At 51.7% G+C, this 18,096-nt stretch overlaps 1 protein-coding gene and 1 long non-coding RNA gene across 2 annotated transcripts in view; one reads left to right on the top strand and one right to left on the bottom strand.

Annotated features, from left to right (window-relative positions):
• Positions 1–3,298: 3,298 nt before the first annotated feature.
• CUNH1orf174 (chromosome unknown C1orf174 homolog) lies at positions 3,299–13,654 on the bottom strand. Its single transcript, XM_017882433.1, has 4 exons — positions 13,538–13,654; positions 6,476–6,589; positions 4,756–5,244; positions 3,299–4,244 (listed from the first exon to the last, which is right to left on the bottom strand). Exons 1-4 carry the CDS (start codon positions 13,550–13,552, stop codon positions 4,131–4,133), a joined length of 732 nt encoding a protein of 243 aa, XP_017737922.1. The 5' UTR covers positions 13,553–13,654; the 3' UTR covers positions 3,299–4,130.
• A 53-nt stretch (positions 13,655–13,707) lies between these two features.
• LOC108536008 (uncharacterized) overlaps positions 13,708–18,096 on the top strand; it is a 29,238-nt gene continuing 24,849 nt past the window's right edge. The window contains exon 1 of the long non-coding RNA XR_001887394.1: positions 13,708–13,768. This is a non-coding gene — a long non-coding RNA (uncharacterized LOC108536008). The remainder of the gene's footprint in view (positions 13,769–18,096) is intronic.

Here is an 18,096-nt window from a genome sequence, read left to right as displayed (position 1 = left end):
AAACAAGTTTGTACTCATTGAGGATGCTGAAAAGAAGGATGAGAAATAAGGAGCCCGTGGTCGTTTACAAATTGACTTCAGTGTTACCTTTTCTTCACAGAGCTAAAGCAATACCTGGGTCCCACACGGGACCCAGTCCTGTGTGGGAAATTTCTAGAAGTCCCATCTATGGTACGGTGGTGTTTATCTGCTCTGATCAGGGAAGGACAAACAGTGGGAGAGCCAAGGCCTGGGAACCGGGGGGCCTGGTTCCTCTTCTCAGATCCCTCTTGCAGGGTCTGAAGAACTCTCTGGAGCCAGCAGATCCCACCTGTGCAGCAAGGAGCCTGGCCTGGACAGCTGTGAGGCCCTTCCAGCTCCACCGTCCAGCCTCAGGAGACGAGCTGCTCTGTTTTCCAGCCACAGACGTGGGCCTTTTTCAGAGATACATTCTTTCATTGTCTGTTTTTTGAGACAGGGTCTTGCTCTGTCATCCAGGCTGGAGTGCAGTGGTGTGATCTCAGCTCACTGCAGCCTTGAATTTCTGGGTTTAAGTGATTCTCTTGCCTCAGCCTCTGGAGTAACTGAGACTCCAGGCGTGTGTCACCATGCCTAGCTCATTTATGTTTATGTTTGTAGAGAAGGTCTCCCTACGTTGTCCAGGTTGGTCTTGAACTCCTGGGCTCAAGCGGCCCACCCACCCTGGCCTCCTGAAGTGCTGGGATTACAGGCGTGAGCCCATGCACCTGGAGCAAGACGCATTCTTGAGGGAAGTCCTTCCTTCTCAGCAGTCCAGGCGTGCTGTGCCACCTTGCCCTGGACACTCAGGGCTGCCATCCCTCTACCACATGGCTCCACAGTGCTGCCCCACTGCCCGACCAGGCCTCGGAGGTTTTGTGTCCCTCCGGCCTTCTGCGCCACCCTGCTGCTGTCGGGCCTTGTCTGTGCCCTCCTCACCCTTTCTGACTTGAGGCTTCATTTCTGCAGGAGGTGAGACACCGGAAATCCAGACGTACTGAGCTGTGTGTGAAGCGTGCAAGGCTCTCCTGGCTGTGACATGGTGTTTTGGTCGTTGTTTTTTTTCTTGCTTCCAGGCCCTTGGCTGGGCGAGGTGCTGGTGATTGTTACAAAGAGCTATCACCTATCAGGAGTTACGTCACCCTGAGTCTCAGGTTAGAAAAGATGGCTGAACCTCTGCAACAAAGAGTGTGTGGTCTGTCCATTCTCACACAAGAGGGAGAAAAATTCTAGGAGCTGAGAGTGTGGAATTGTGTGTTCTGTGGGGCTGAGTGAGGGTCACCTGCTGGGAGATCCTGGCATCCGTAAGAAGCTTCCAAGGAAAGAGCTCAGTAGGGGCCTGCAGACAGCCTCAACCAGCTCAACGCCAGGCTCCAACCAGATGCAAAGCTGCAGCGAACACGACCACAAGAAATGACCTTCCTGCCGCAAAGGAAGAAGCGCACTGCAGACAGAGCCACAGTCGGCCTGCGCCAGCGGCTGCGCGTCAGCACACATACACTCTTTTGTATCTTGTCTTTTATTCCCTCATTTGTCCCCCTTTGTTCCGTCCCCCTAGGTCTGTGCAGGCTACAGTCCACATGTAGACTAGGAAAGTGTTTCTACCTGGGAGTGCTTGTTAGTGCAGGTTAACAACTGTGAGTGAACAGGGGTGGCCCCAGAATGTACGCACTTTCCACTCTGCATGCTGCATCTCCTCTGCAGGTGCATCATCGCTTGGGACCGTGCACCTCACTGAAGTCTGCTTAGAGGATGGCAAAATTCTCATCACCACCAAGATAGGTGCTGTTATTAATAGTTACTCATGCAGCAATCTAAAGTTGTACTTTATTTGTTTATTTAGAGGCAGAGTCTTGCTCTGTTGCCCAGGCTGGAGTGCAATGGCACGATCTCAGCTCACTGCAACCTCCGCCTCCTGGGTTCAAGTGATTCCCCTGCCTTAGCCTCCCAGGTAGCTGGGATTACAGGCGCCCACCACCATGCCCAGCTAATTTTTGTATTTTTAGTAGAGACAGGGTTTCACCATGTTGGCCAGGCTATTCTCCAACTCCTGATCTCAAGTGATCTGCCTGCCTTGGCCTCCCAAAGTGTTGGGATTACAGGTGTGAGCCACTGTGCCTGGCAAAAGTTGTAAATTAATTTCCCTGGTTATCATAAAATGACTTTACAAGACACATTTCCAAATTATAGTTTGTTGATCAATAAATCACAAAGTTATTCAAAGCAGGTGAAGGTCACAGCTCATGAGAAAAGGATCACATTAGAAGTGGAGAATGACACCTTCAGGGAGGGCAGTGTTCGAACAGTAAAGAGCAGAAACACTTCTCATAGGGCGCTTCAACTATACTTTGCTTCCAATTCATCTATGATGGAAAATCCTTCCTGTGCTTCACAGGACATTTTCACAGGGTTAATTTTAGCTGCTCTTGTAATTAAACTAGAAACGTAGAAAAGCTCAAACCAGCAAGACTGACTTGCTCCGTCATGAAAAGGCCCACACGGTCTTCCCGCATCCCAGGCAACTTCTCCTCGTCCTTCGTCACCCAGGGACCCCAGCTTGCTCCTGGTTGGTCCACTCGGCTTCTATGTGCAGGCGGTGGCAGGAAGAGGCCACAGAGACAGCGCTCCCAACGGCTTCTCTCACTGCCCTGGGCGAGCACACGCAGCGAGCTGCTCCCTGATGCCGCTGGGGCTGGGGAGGGCAGCTCTTGTCAGGCAGCTGCACAGGACCTCTCCATGGCCCGGAGGAGAGCCCCACCTTCTCCACCACACGCACTAGGAAAGCCTGGCACATCTGCGGCAGACAGAGGGAGTGGAAGGACACTGGAGAGAAGAGAAGAGGCCGTCCCAAGGGTCTCAGTGGTGAACGGGTCTAAAAGATGGACCCGTGTGGGCGCAGTGGCTCATGCCTGTCAGTGAACACTGTGGGAGGCCAAGGCGGGCGGATCACCTGAGGTCAGGAGTTCGAGACCAGCCTGGCCAACATGGTGAAACCCCGTCTCTACTAAAAATATGAAAAATTAGCCAGGCATGGTTGTGCATGCCTGTAATCCCAGCTACTTGAGAGGCTGAGGCTGGAGAATCGCTTGAACCCGGGAGGCAGAGTTTACAGTGAGCCGAGATTGCGCCACTGCACTCCAGCCTGGGCAACACAGTGAGACTCAGTCTCAAAAAAAAAAAAGATGGACCCAGCCTTACGAACATTTGGGAGCAGGAGACTAAGGCAGGATGCGCTTCCTCCACTCGGCTCCCAGGCATTGAGAAAGGAATCCAGTTTTAGAACATATGACTGCTTTCAAAATATTTTCAAAATATATTTTATTTCTTTCTTACGTGTATTTTGCAAAATTTCCAAAGTAAACATTAGCTCCGCACACAGAAATAAGAGTTCTTTAAGAACTAGCATTGAATTCATCACAAGTATGATCAAATTATGATAATGGAAAACAAACTTGCCTATGACCAAAGCTACTGAGCTGAAGTGAAGAGCTGTCTTTACAAAAATCCCTCTCACTGAGCCCACTGCCCTGCAGCTGACTCAAGCCATCATCACGTATGTACGTGTACAAGAAAGGACACTGGCCGGGCATGGTGGCTCACACCTGTCATCCCAGCACTTTGGGAGGCTGAGGCGGGCGGATCACCTGAGGTCAGCAGTTTGAGACCAGCCTGGCCACATGGTGAAACCCCCGTGTCTACTAATAATACAAAAACTAGCTGGGCATGGTGGCGCACGCCTGTAATCCCAGCTACTCAGGAGGCTGAGGCAAGAGAATCACTTGAACCTGGGAGGTGGAGGTTGCAGTGAGCCGAGATGGCGCCATTGCACTCCAGCCTGGGTGACAAGAAAGAAGCTCTGTCTTCAAGAAGGAAAAAAAAAAAAAAAAAAAAGAAAGGACATTGGCGCGGCACAGCGGCGCGGCGGCTCTGCAACCTCAAAGACTGTCTGAGTCTGAGCTCCCATGAGTGTACGCTCCACAGGCATTTGGTGCTTTATTGACTTTGATGGGTCAGTTCTGAAGTCTGATTAAGACATTCTCTTGGAGATACATTTTATATAAATCTTGTAATGTGCTAAACTGTCAAATTGTTAATGGTATGAAATAGGGCACGGACATCATTTTGTATGGTCTCTACATTTCTGCATCATCATCCTCATCATCATCATCATCTTTGGCTCTGAAATGCATTTTTCTGAACTCTCGTCTGCTCATTGAAGGACATGATGAAGACGCAGGTGGGAGGTCCTTAGAGAAGAAAACATGGCTTCAGTCACGAGCAACACACATCTGCACCCGCATCTGCAATGTGCCCCATCCAGCAGCTCTGGGGCTCGCAGAGCGCTCTTCCCCTTCAGATGCGTGAAAACGCCTGAGTCCCAGCATTCACCTCTAGGTGAGAGCTTCCTCCCTACTGGGCTGATCGGGTAAAAAGGAGGAAAGATGCTGGGTTCAAAACAAAAGAAAGCAACAGCGAGCGTGGGGTGGATGTTCAAAAAAACCACAAACCTGATTTCATGGAAACACACCTGTGGCTGCGGGAGGGACCCCTCCCACCGCTGCCTTTCTCAGCTCGGGAGATGGAGGGAGGGCCCCCAATTAGCCAATGTTTTCATTTTCTCCTCGTGGGTTAAAATGATTAATTTATGTTTAATGTTGTGTCGAGGCATTATTTACCTGCACTGAGTGGGGAGTGTGTGACTTGAAAGTGCGGCTGGCTGCGTGAGTACCCACGGGAGGAGGAAGGCGCCGCCCTTACCTGCATGAGCTCAACGTTTCCAAAGAACCGGCTCACGGGCATTGGCTGATTGCTGTCGTCATCCAGAAAGACACTGTTGTCCATCTGAAGTGGTGGCTTCTGCACATCCTCTGTCTCTAGCCCTGGGTCGTTCTGCTTCTGCACAGTGGAGCTGCTACTGGATTCTTCTGCTCCGGACCTGGCACTGTGCTTCGGCACGGACAGGCCATCTTTAGTCTTTGCTAAGCAAGAGTCACTCACAACTCTGCAGCCACCGAGGGGAAGACTTGCAGCCCCCTGCTGCACGGAAACGCCAGCCTCGCTGCCTGGAAGCAAGGCACTGCTTTCAGCAAACTCATTTTTACAAGGGGCCTCAGGTGTCACTTTTGGCAAAGAAGCGCTGTCATTCTTAGGGACAAGCTTCTGTAATTCTGACTTCACAAGATGACCTTTGTCACATTTGAACTTCTTGGACGTTCGCCTGTCTGTGGCTTTGTGGGATGAGGAAGTCTGTCAAGAAAAAAAAAAAAATGTAAGGGGAACCAGACACATCTAGCAAATAAAATAGGCCTCAATCCAGAGGCTAGTATTTCTTCTCACATCTGAAATGATGAAGATGCTGTGACCACAACTTTCACAGATCGCCATTTCACTGTTCTGCCACCAAGGGACAAAATACAAGTGAGACTGAATTTAGACACACCCCACATCACTCCTACACTTTGTTTTCCCTAGTGGTGGTACAGCTCCTGAGGCGAATTCTGAAGCACACATTTATATGTTATACAATGACAATAAAAGAACCCAGCTTTCATTCATTTCTGCTAGGGCATAAGCTCTGTGAAGGAAGGGGTCTTTGCTTTATTCACTGATTAGTGCTTGGCACACAGTAGGTGCTCAAGAAATATTTGTTAAATTGACTTTGACAAAATTTTACCAAGCACCTCATTATGAGCAAAGCTCGGTGCTACATGCTGGCATATGGCCAGGTCCCAGCCCCTCAGCTGTGGGCTCCGGAAGCGGCTCTACTTCACTGGGAAGTTCAGGCACTCACTCCTCGGAAGTGAGTGAGGGCTGGGCTAGGGTGAACGGCAGACGGCATGAGATTCCTTTCCCCACCCACTCTGCCTTTCTCTTCAAGCCTCTGGGGGTAAGGCTGCATGGCAATGGGCCAGCATGACTCGACAGCCCACCTAAGAACAGAGCAATGAGCACAAGTGGCCTCAGAGCCCGGGTCTAGACACGCACACGGGTGGGCAGGTGCTGGATCAGAGCCCAGGTCTAGACACACGCACGGGTGGGCAGGTGCTAGCATCAGAGCCCGGGTCTAGACACACACACGGGTGCGCAGGTGCTGGATCAGAGCCCGGGTCTAGACACACACACGGGTGGGCAGGTGCTAGCATCAGAGCCCGGGTCTAGACACACACATGGGTGCGCAGGTGCTAGGATCAGAGCCAGGTCTAGACACACACACGGGTGGGCAGGTGCTAGGATCAGAGCCCAGGTCTAGACACACAATGGCTGGGCAGGTGCTAGGAAAGTCAGCCCCGGCCTGCCATGTGTGTCTTTCTCTGAAGGCAATTACAATGCTGTCACCTTTTCATCTGAAATAGTCCCCCTCTGGCAGACAAGTAACATTTGATATTTTTCTAAAGCAACACATCTTGGAGTGGCAATCTTGTATAAAAATGGACCCTCGAGTCAGGATCCTGGCGTTTTCCATGGTAACAGGGCTCACCAGACATGCTGTCTTGGCAGACGTGGAACCAGCGGCTTCCTGGGCAGAGGCCAACCCGGCTGCCGAACAACTTCGTGCTTTCAAGCGCGCCGAAGACCGCACTGCACCTGTGAGCTGACAGATTGAGAGCCACTCAGAGAGCGATCCCGGGAAGGCGGCGGGACCGCGCAGACGAGAACTTCCCACCTAAAGAACACCCGAAGACAGCCCCTCCCGCTCCAGGATTTTATCATCTTTGGGGAGATAGCTGTGGCCCGAATGTGTAAATCCAAACCAAACTGTGCCTGGGATTAGGATACAGGATTTACTCTTTCCGTGATCTCAGGGGCTTGGGACAATCTGTCCCCTTTATCTTGTATGTTTCTAGTAACCACCATTTGTCCATTAGCGGGAATTAAGTCAACGTCGAAGCATTTAGAATAAGCAGCACATGCCTTCCTTAGAAGATCTCCAACTTTTATACATTGTCAAAGTCCTTAGAAAAAGGTAACATGAGGAAACCAAAGTTTCTCTCCCTCAAATTAGAGTTCTATTCTATTAGTTGAAAGCAGCTAGCTACTGTCTCACAAATCTTAACATTAACAAACTGGTGCACCTCTCTTTTATCCTGAATGCAAAGCAAACTCTTCTAATAACAAGAAATACATTAATTAAAGACATAACATTTAAAATAAATATTGAAGAATAGTTTTCGGTTTTCAGAAAAGTTGCAAAAAATAGTACAAAGAAAGTGGTGTGATAGCTCATACCTGTAATCCCAGCTACTTGGGAGGCTGAGGTAGGAGGATTGCTTGAGCCCAGGAGTTCAAGACCTGCCTGGGCAACACAGCGAGATCCCATCTTTAAAAAAAAAAAAAAAAAAAATTAGCCAGGTGTGGTGGTGTGCACCTCTAGTTCCAGCTACATGAGAGGCTGAGGTGAGAGGCTCGCTTGATCCCAGGAGTTCGAGGCTGCAGTGAGCTCTGACTGCACCATTGCACTCCACTCAGGTGACAGAGTAAGACCGTGTCTGTGAAAAACAATAACAGTAAAATAGTACAGAGAGTTGCCACGTAGCCTTCACTCAGCTTCCACTGATGTTAAACAACTACAGGACATTGCCAACATCAAAAACTAAGCGACAGCACAGTACTCTTCACTAAACTACAGATTTTATTTGTATTTTATCAATTTCTCCATGAATTGTTCTTCTGTTCCAGAATCCAGTCCAGAATATCACACTGCACTTAGAAAACGCGAAAGGAATGAGTGTGAGTGGTAGAAGCAATGAACAGGAGCCATGCAGGCTGACGTGGCCAGGGAAGGCCCAGGAGCTGCTGCCAACAGGTCCTAGAACTGCAACCCAGAAGGGGGCGGATGAAGAGTGCCCTCCCCAACAGCAGATAAGAGAAATAAAGGAAAAAAAATAGAAATAATCTGTCTCTGCCATGCACTCCATAGCCCAAGACAGCTCCAGAAGCCCTATGGGGTGGCAGCTCCAAGGCCTCGTGACACTGTAGCAGTCAGAGTGTGCGTCTGAAACAGGAGGGAGAAGAGCAGGCAGCAGCCCACCAGAGGCCAGGACACCTGCCAGCTGGACACAGGACACACCAGGTACCCAAAGGCTGGGTGAAGTGCCCGCTATGACAGCACACAGGGGGCTGGGCCTCCATCCTCTCACAAGGGCAGGGCTTTGCTGAGAGCCCTGCAGACGTCATGGTTACAGTTACACCAAGGGGACTGAGGCAACAGAGGTTACAGAACTTGCTAAGAGTTGCCATAAACATCTCTCATCAAAATCCTCCCACTGGGTCCTAAGTAAGCCCATCTCCCTAAAACACCATTGTAGGGAAAAGACATCTCTGTCCTAGAAAGCCACTGAGCCTCCTCTCCTCCCTGCTGTAAGTGCTCCTCCGGGCACTTGGCTGCTCTGCGCGGAGTATGCCGTGTGGGGAGCCCACCTCGGTGCCTGAGCAGCTTTAAAGGAGTGGCACGCCCATTTCAGATGACGACGACTTGGGTGAGGAGCTTACAAGGTTACACAAGTGATGCCTGGCCTCCAAATCTCTGTTCCATCACAACAGCTCACCCTAGATACGACCCCCCAAAGCTGCCTGAGGCGAGGACTGAAATGAAGAGGCCGTCACCCGCTCTGTGTTCTAGGCCTGCGGGTCTTTTCCCACAGCAGGTGCTTCTCAAGGTTTCTGTCAGCATCTTGGCAGCAGTGGTTCTGAACTTTCTGCGTGCAACAGGTTCATCAGGTGGACCTTTCGGCCCCTTCCGCAGAGAAAAGCCAGACGATGTGGTGGGCCCAGAAGCACGGCTGTTACGGACACCTGAGCAGGCCATCTGCTGTCCCCTCCGGACTGACAGGAGTCAAAATACGAGAGCAGCTTAGCTTCAGTTTCATCACGGATTAACCACCTCTAAGGTGTCAACTCCAGAATGTCAAGATTGGTCACAGTCTCACTTGCAGATTCCTGCTCTGCAGCTGGGCAGCTTGGATTGCTCCCGCAGTCCAAAAAAGGAAAGACTTTCTCATCATTGACATTCTCCTGATTCCAGTAGATTGTTTAATAACTGGTATGTCAGAAGCACAAACACGGTTTCCCCAAAGGGCTGGCCGCGACTGACTTCGGCACGATGGCCTGAGGAGCCTCACTGACCTCCTACTCAGAGAAAGTGATGAGCAGTCCCCCAACAGCCTTTTAGAGAGCCTTTGGAAATGGTCCTACGGGAACCCAGCAAACGAAGAAACACTGGCTCCGGAACACCTGCATACATTCGGTAAGGACATGGAGAGTCTGTGGCATTTAAGCGCCATCCTGCTGCAGTCAAGGACACAGGGCCACCTCCCCAGCTCCCAGGCAGTGGGGTTTCTTCCTAGGAGAGGCAGGCCAGCAGTGCTTCCCTCTCTGCTCTCATCCCACCTGTGGCTGAGCCTAGGTCCTGAGTGAGTAGGACTGAGAAGAGGGGACTCCTTTCTACTCAGACCCTGTTTATAGAATGCAGGCTTCCCCTGGGCTCCGTTCTACAAGCAGGGTTTGAGCCTCTGCAGGAGGCTCCGCCCAGTGAACCAAGAAGACTGGGGCCCGATCCACCTTGTCCTAGATGTGAGGTGGTTCCAGGCCGGGGGAGGCAAACTTGGGGGATGTCAGGCTGCTGCTGGCTCCCCCAACCCCCATTCAGAGAGAGGCCTATTACTGTCCTCAGCTGCATGGCCCTGGCTCAGAGGCTCTGCCTGGGGTGAGAGGCAGGCAACTAAACAGACAGTTCTTAAGTCTCCCCAAAGGCACCAAATTCACTGCAATGGAATGTGGAGAAGTTCAAGCCTAAGGGAGCTTGCTCAAGAACAGTGGAGGCTGTGATGAAGGGGTGAGGGCAGTGGAGAATCAAGCAATAGGCCAAGTTGTAGGCCAACTAGTTTGCAGAAGAGAACCAGAGACTACCATGGCTGGGAGGAGCCCTCTTGGGCCTAGAACAAACTAATCAAACACTGACCTTAGAAAATATCCCTTCAAAGAAGCCACAATTTGATTGGATTAGTTTGCAAAGCAACTTATGCCTAGGCTGTTGCTGAGAATAGCACAATCAGCTGGCATTAGTGAAGTGTAACAGCCGGATGTGGTCAGGGAAAGAGGAAAAGGACCCCACTAAAACCACTGTCATCCAGGGTGGCTGTGGGCACACCCAAATCCGGGTGCCACCCCCCACCAGCAATATCAGAGGCTGAACACTGTGGCAGGGCAGCCTCTATCAGTTGCTAAACAAATAAGCATATTAACAATGACAAGCCCCAGGGTTGGAGACAGTACCCAGAATTGCTAAAATATATTATCTAAAATGTCAAAAAAATTATGAAGACATAATTCCAACAAAAAATTATGAAGCACTCAAAGAAACAGAAAAGTAAACTCATACACTGGAATAAAAGCAGGCCACAGAAGCTGTCTGTGAGAGCGACCAGATGTTAGATTTATACATATATAAAGGACCAAGGTAGCCATGATAAACAAGATCAAGATCATGAATAAAGAAGAAAGGTAAGATAATGTTGCATCAAAGAGACTATCAATTAAGAGAAATTACTTAAAAACCAAATGGAAATTCTGGAGTTTAGTATAAAACCTGAAATAACAAAATTCACTAGAAGGGCTCAATAGTAGATATGCACTGGCAGGATAAGCAAACTTGAAAGTAGATGGATAGATTATGCACGCTGAAGAACACAGAAAAAAAGACTGAAGAAAAATAAAGCAAGCCGCAGAGAAACACTGGACACCATTAACTGCACTCACACACACATAATAAGAACCACAAAAATGTAAAGACAAAGGAGCAGAAAAAATATTTGAAGAAATAACAGCTGAGAACTTCTCAAATTTATAGAAAAACATTAACCTACATATCCAGGAATCTTAATTTTGTTTGTTTTGTTTTGTTTTGTTGTTTTTTTTAGACGGAGTCTCGCTCTGTCGCCCAGGCTGGAGTGCAGTGGTGCCATCTCGGCTCACTCCAAGTTCCGCCTCCCAGGTTCACGCCATTCTCCTGCCTCAGCCTCCTGAGTAGCTGGGACTACAGGTGTATACCACCACGCCTGGATACTTTTTTGTATTTTTAGTAGAGACAGGGTTTCACCACGTTAGCCAGGATGGTCTTGATCTCCTGACCTCGTGATCTGCCCGCCTCGGTCTCCCAAAGTGCTGGGATTACAGGTGTGAGCCACTGTACCTGACCCCGTATCCAGGAATCTTAATGAACTGAACTCCAAATAGGATACATGGAAAGAGATCCACAGACACATCACTGTAAAAAATACAAAGATCAAAGGCAAAATCTTGAAAGCCACAAGAGAACAAAATCTTGAAAGCCACAAGAAGAAAGCCACTTAGAAGGGAAGGAACCTCAATAAATGAACCACTGACTGAAACAATGGAGAATATTTAAACATATCAAAGTACTCAAACAAACCTGTTAACCAAGAATCCTATATCCAGCAAAGCTATACTTCAAAAATGGGCTGGGCGTGGTGGCTTATGCCTGTAATCTCAGCAGTTTGGGAGGCTGAGGTGGTGGATCACCTGAGGTCAGGAGTTTTAGACCAGCCTGGTCAACATGGTGAAACCCCATCTCCAGTAAAAATACAAAAATTAGCCGGGCGTAGGGGCGGGTTCCTGTAATTCCAGCAGTTCCAGAGGCTGAGGTGAGAATTACTGGGACCTGGGAGGTGGAGGCTGCAGTTGGCTGAGATCACACCTCTGCACTCCAGCCTGGGCAATAGAGCGAGACTCTGGTCTCAAAACAAAAAAAAAAAAATAAAAATTCACTTTACAAGAAATACTAAAAGAAGTTCATCAGGCTGAAAGCAAGTGACCCCAGACAGTAATTCAAACCCACACAAGCCCACACAAACAGCACCAGTAAAGGTAATTATGATCTTAAAAAGATAGTTAAAATGCCTATTTTTCTACCTCCTCATAATTTGAAAAGCAGTTGTATACAATAACATGTATATAATATATACAGACGTGTACTATATTTGCCAATAACAAAACAAAGAAAGTGGGTGAAGGCAAAGCCCTACTGGTTGAGGAAATGACCACAGACAGAAAGTAATAATGATCACACTGTATTGTTGAGTTTGTAACATTATCAGATGTAATACATATAACAAAATACCACAAAAATAACCGTATGAGAGTAACATTTCCGTATCACTTGGAATTAACCTAGTGCAAATCTGAAGCTTAAGCTGTATATGCAGAATATGAAGATTAAGATGTATACGGTGAAACATAGAGCAAGCACTGGAAAAAACTCAAAAAACGGAGTGAAAAAAATCATTAAGTTAAAATGCTACATTAGCAAATATTCACTTTAATCCACTTAAAGAAGGAACAGGGGAAGAAAAAGACAGACTTGTATAAAGTGAAGAAAAAGTAAAATGGCATACGTAAACCTAACTACAGTATATCGATAATATTAAATGTGCACGGGCTAAACAATTCAATCAACAGGCAGAAACTAAGACTGGGTTTGAAAAAAGATCCAACTGTATGCTGCCTACAGGAGACACGTTTTGGTTCAAACATAAAAATAGTAAAAGGAGTTGGAATTCACAAGTGATCACCCCATTTGAACAAACCAGGAGAGCCTCCAAGCAGCTCAGAGCCTCCCAGGTGGACGTGGACTCGCACCAGGTGCACTGTGAAAAGGGTCTTTCACTTTTAACTGGTAAACCCAAGCGGTAAGCACTTGCCCCTTGCCAGACACTGGCACCCCCCTTCAACCCTCACCACCCTCTGGGTGGATCCCATATTACCCCATTTTTAGCACATTAAGTACATGGGGCCAACCTGAGGTCACACGCTGTGTGACCTCCATTGGAGTGGCAGCAGTTGAGGGGGCACAAACTCAGCTCCGCAGCATCCAGCACTACCAGGAGTTGAAACCACTTCTGGAGAGGGCACCCCACCTTCCTGGGAAAGTAGCCTGAAACCTCCCTTCAAGGGGGCGTGACCTGGGAGGCCCCCTTCTCCCCGGGACGTGACCTGTGAGCTCCACTTCTCCCGAGGGCGTGGACCGGAGCCCCCTTCTCCCAGCAGCGTGGACTGGGAGCTCCCTTTCTCCCGGGGGCATGGCCCGGAGCCCCCCTTCTGCGGGGGGCGATAACCTGGGAGGCTCCTTTTCCCGGGGACGTGACCTGTGAGCTCCACTTCTCCCTAGGGCGTGGCCCGGGGTCCCCATTCTCCCGGGTGCGTGGCCTGGGAGCTCCCCTTCTCCTGGGGGTGTGGCCTGGGAGCGCCCTCTCTCCGGGGGCATGGCCCGGAGCCCCCCTGTCCCAGGGGCGTGACCTGAGAGCCCTCCTTCTCCCGGGAGGTTGCCCTGGAGCCCCTCCCTTCTCCCGGGGGCGTGGTCTGGGAGCGTGGCCTGGAGCCCCCAGCTTCTCCCCGGGGCGAGGCCCAAGCGGAGGCCGTTCCTAGGTCACAGGCCCCTCGTGACCCCGCCCCGGCTCTCCAGACAGCAGGTGGCCCGGAGTCCCCGCCCTGTCCAGCGCAGCTGCTGCCGAGCACCAGCCCTCACCTTCCGGCTCCTCATGAGTGTGAGCGCCGCAGCCAAGAACCGCGCGCCCCGGACCAACGCGTCCTGGCGGAGCGGCGACCCGGAGTCTGCAGAGCGCGCCGCGGCGGCGTCCGACGTCAGCAGAGCCAATCACAGCGCAGCGCCCTCGTCATGTGACCCCACAGTGGCGGCTTTTACGTAAGCGACGGGCGCAGCTCGCGGGCTTTGGGCCAGTGGTGGGACACTGGAGCAGTAAGTCGTCCTGTGGCAGGCCGCGTTCGTGAGGGCGCGTCCCTTGGCACCCCTGTAGCTGCTATGTTTCCCACGCCCATGGCAGGCCTGGGAGGTTATGTTTGCGGGGGGTGCTTTTTTTGTAGCTTCTGTGTTTGCCATATTTGAAAGGGGCGGACGACCATGTTCGTGAACGGCGCTTCCCTTGGTGCACCTGTGGCCGCCATGTTTTGAGAGGGGTGGGCCATAATGTTCTTTAGGGGCACTTGCGTTGAAGCTTTTTTGGCCATCATGTTTGAGAGGGGCAGACGGCCATGTTTGTAAGGGGCGCTTCTCTTGGTGCGCCTGTGGCCGCTATGTTTGAGACGGGCAGGCAACGACGTTCGTGAGGGTTGCTTCCCTTGAAGCCTCTTTGGCCGCCATGTTTGAGAGCGGCGGACGGCCATGTTTGTGAGGGGCTCTTCCCTGGTGCGCCTGTGGCCGCCATGTTTGAGAGGGGCGGGCGGGGCGTCCGTGAGGGGCGCCTCCCCTGGCAGTCCCTGGCCAAGAGCCTGTAGGAGGGCGGGAAGTGCTTTCTCCAGTGCCGCAGAGCGCTGGTTTCTGAGCGCCAGTGAGCGGCGTTGAGCAGCGCGAGGGACCCCTAGGCCTGCCCTTGCTGCGGTCCCGCTGAGGAACTTTGCGCGCTTGTCGCAGGCTGGGCTGCCCTGCGAGGTGCCGCTTTGGGTTGGGGTGGCCTCTGCTGTCCCCCACGTCGCAGGCGGGAGCGGGCCTTAGTGGAGGCCGTCGGTGGGCCCAGGAGGCCAGGGTCCGGCGTCAGGCTGGGGGTCCGGTTCTCATCCCCTATCACGTGCAAGGCGGGAACTGACCCCTCCGCTGTCCCGTTACTCTCCGGGGCAAAAGTGGATTCGCAGCGGCCACGCCTCCTCCGATGGCCACGCCCCTAGCGCGCATCGGCAGCGGCCACGCCTCCTCCAATGGCCACGCCCTATCAGGTCTGGGTGGAGACACAGCGGCCACGCCTCCAGCAGACGCTCCCTTAGCAGGCCCGGGCTGCTGTGATGCGTCCTCCTCGGCCGCTGTTTGACATCCTGGCCTTCACATCAGTAAGGGAGGTGTTTATAAAGCTGAGGACCACTGTTCTGTTTTTTGTTTGTTTTTTTTTTGAGACGGAGTCTCGCTTTGTCGCCCAGGCCGGAGTGCAGTGGCGTAATATCAGCTCACTGCAACCTCCGCCTCCTGGGTGCAAGCGATTCTCCTGCCTCAGCCTCATGAGTGGCTGGGATTTCAGGCACGCGCCACCACGCCTGGCTAAGTTTTGTATTTTTAGTAGAGATGGGGTTTCACCACATTGGTCAGGCTGGTCTTGAACTCCTGACCTCAAATATTCCGCCCACCTTGGCCTCCCAAAGTGCTAGGATTACAGGCGTGAGCCACCGCACCCGGCCCACTTTTCTGTTCTTAATAATTTTAACATAGAAATGAAATCCAGCCTTGCCTGAAACGTTCCAGCCCTTGAGTTCTCTGGGCCCTAGGATGTGTGTCTTCAGAAAAGGGCGCAGGTGGAAACCACGTCAGTGGCCGAGGACACCTGGCCCCGCCCCTCTCCGCCTGCACGTGGCTGCCCAGTCCAGGGCGGGCTCCCAGGTGCTCGGGCACAGGGCGCATCCAGCAGCCGGTATTGTGCTTTGCAAATAAATGAGAGTCGTATTTCCTTTTAAAATCATTGTTAGTTTTTTGCAAGTAAGAACATTTAAATCAGGCAGTTTTGTTAGAAGCATTAGGTTTTCCACTTAAACTACAAAGGTTGAAAAGTGAACTGCGTTGCGTTGTGAATCCTGGCCTGCTTGGGGTCCTTCTGTGCACTGTTCCAAGGCAGGGTGTGAGTAATAATCTCTTTGAAAAGCATCAGTGTGCCTGCTCTTACGGTGTGACTCCCTCAAAGCCCAGACATGCAGCTGATGCCTCCTTTTAGTGCCTGAGAAGAGAGAGTATTTAAGGATCCTGCCAGCTTGAGCTCTATGCAGCCTCCACTCTCTTTAGAAGCGTGACGTTTGGTAATTAGGTGGAGCCCTGAAATTAGACTGCACATGGGGTTTTGCTTTCGGCAGTGAGCGAAGATGCTTGCAGCCCTGGTGTGTGCACACTCCCACACGCTCCTACCTGGCTGTTGTACCCTCTCTCTTCCCAGCCCAGCCCCGCGATTCTCCCGTGTTTTTTCCCATGTACAGCAGGGGAGGAGACAAATGTGTAACTGGCAGGAAATCCATTTGAAACGGAAACTTAATATAATCGCTGCCAGCTGTTCAGAAAAAAATGAGAGCGAGCGATACTTTGTTAAACACCTAGCCTGTCCCATTTTCCCAGAGATTGGTTTCATAATAAGCTTGGTTCAGTGGTTTTATTTCCCAGTCCTTGGGAGCTCAGAGTTCTCATCCACTGGGGCTTGGCTGGTGTTTGCCTGTCTTGTTTGTGGTTGGTGCCAGTTAATGTAAACGCCTCACTGCCTGGCCTCACCCGCCCGAAGGGGGCTCTGGGCTCCGAGCCATGTGGACTTTAACATCCCAAAGGGCACTCTCCTTCACTTCACCACTGTGGTCTATCCCCTCCCCGGCTCTGGGATGAGGATGGTTTCTGGCCTCCCAGCTGCTAAGGCCTGGACACCCAGGCCATTTGTGAACGTCTCTCTCGCCCTGCCCACATGGTATCAGATGCCGGTTGCTGTTAGTTCTAGACTTTGAAGCCCCACGGCTGGTCTCACCTTTTCCTCTGGCCTGGGTGGCCCACAGCTGTTGGGGTGATCCTTGCTTCCGGGATCCAGAGCCATAGCCTTAGAGTGGCCTGTAAGTCCTGGCACGGTGCCTGGCACACTCTGGTGCCCAGCAGGTGTTTGTTGAATGAGTGTGCAGAAGGGCTCCTGAGCTTGCTCACTGTTGCCGCTCCCTGCCCCGGGGAGTCCAGACGCACAGACGCACAGAGTCCCAGCACCTGCTCCCCTGCCCCTCTGCTGTCCACATTGCCTCCCTGAGCCCCTGACCGCTGCAAAGCTTCTTCCCCACTTTCCTCTGCCTGAAAACCTTCTTTCCCCAGCCCCCCAACCCACGTTTTGCCTGGCTAATCCATTCTCAAACCTCAACTTGGCTTAAATCTCCTGTCCTCAGGGGGCCCTTCCCGGATGTCCCCCTGCCCCCCAGATTCAATCATCCAGTTACTGCTTTTGTAGTGTTCTGCTCTCTTCCACCAGGACCCTGTGGTGGGCCTGGCCTGTTTCTCCCCCTCTATCCCAGAGCATAGCACATCCACTGATTCACTCAACGTATCAGGTTCCACCGTGTGCTGGGGACTGGGCCAGGCACGAGCCCAGGCGTGGAATCATCACACAGAATTGTACATTTGCAATGTGATGAGAGCCACGGGGGAGAGCCCACGTGGGCAACAGCACAGGGCTGGGGGTGTCAGGCGAGGATCCTGGGAGGAAGTGGCTGGGGCCCCGTCTCCCTCCCTCATCCTCCAGGATTCAGGCCCCTTTCAGGCCCACCCCGGGGAAACAAGGCCTCCTAGTCAGGGCTGAATGTGCAGTGGAGCCCTGTCTGGACAGGCTACCGCTCCTGACGAGGTGGGAGGTGTTGGCGTGGGCAGAGGAGCCAATCTTGAATTCTCTCCCTGCTCTACCTCAAGCTGCCATGTGGAATTGCAGGAGACCCTGGAGGGAGCAGAAAACCAGGCTCGGCCGAAGCCACCTCTGCTCCCCGGCTTCCTGGGTTCCCAGTGTCTGCTTGGTTCTCATTCCTAATGAGCTGTGCCCCTGCCCGGCCAGGTCAGGGCCCAGTGAGGCTCCCTCTGGTGGCAGGTGTGTGAGGTCTGTGCCGGTTTGTGCGTGACTAGCCCCCCACGTGAAATGTAAGTTCCCGGAGGGCAGGGTCCATGTTTTGTTAACGGAGGCTGGTGATACCCAGGGGACATTGGCTGGCTGGCTGACTGGCTGGTGGTAAGACACACACAGAGAACTTGAGGATTGTGGATTGGAGGAAACTTTGCATTCTTGCCCATACCACAGATTCCCAACTTAAACACTGCTGTGCCCCAGTCAGTATTTGCCTTTGACAAACACTGCAGGGCCAGTGAGAAAGTTGAAGAGATTTTCCAACTGACTGGCAGTCGGGAGACTGGTTAACTGAGGCCACCCCGGCCAGAGCACATCGTGTTCCTGCCAACAGATGGTGGCCTGTATGAGGGGTTGTCTCTTGCATACTGGCCCTTTATAATTAAAAGAAAGACATAATAGCGAGAGAGAGAGAGAGAGAGAGAGAGAGAAGAGAGAGGAGAGAGGAGAGAGAGAGGAGAGAGGAGAG

Source organism: Rhinopithecus bieti, unplaced genomic scaffold, assembly GCF_001698545.2.
Source record: "Rhinopithecus bieti isolate Rb0 unplaced genomic scaffold, ASM169854v2 scaffold_13351, whole genome shotgun sequence".
Taxonomy (NCBI): domain Eukaryota; kingdom Metazoa; phylum Chordata; class Mammalia; order Primates; family Cercopithecidae; genus Rhinopithecus; species Rhinopithecus bieti.
The sequence above is the reverse complement of the archived record's forward strand: the minus strand, read 5'-3'. Positions and strand labels throughout refer to the sequence as shown.

What these genes read in the sequence shown, in the direction of transcription:
- CUNH1orf174 (XM_017882433.1), bottom strand. An exon ending in CTGCCAAGACAGCATGTCTG is followed by an intron (nt 5,245 to 6,475) that starts GTGAGCCCTGTT and finishes TTTTCTTGACAG; the next exon opens with ACTTCCTCATCCCACAAAGC. An exon ending in GAAACGTTGAGCTCATGCAG is followed by an intron (nt 4,245 to 4,755) that starts GTAAGGGCGGCG and finishes TTCTTCTCTAAG; the next exon opens with GACCTCCCACCTGCGTCTTC.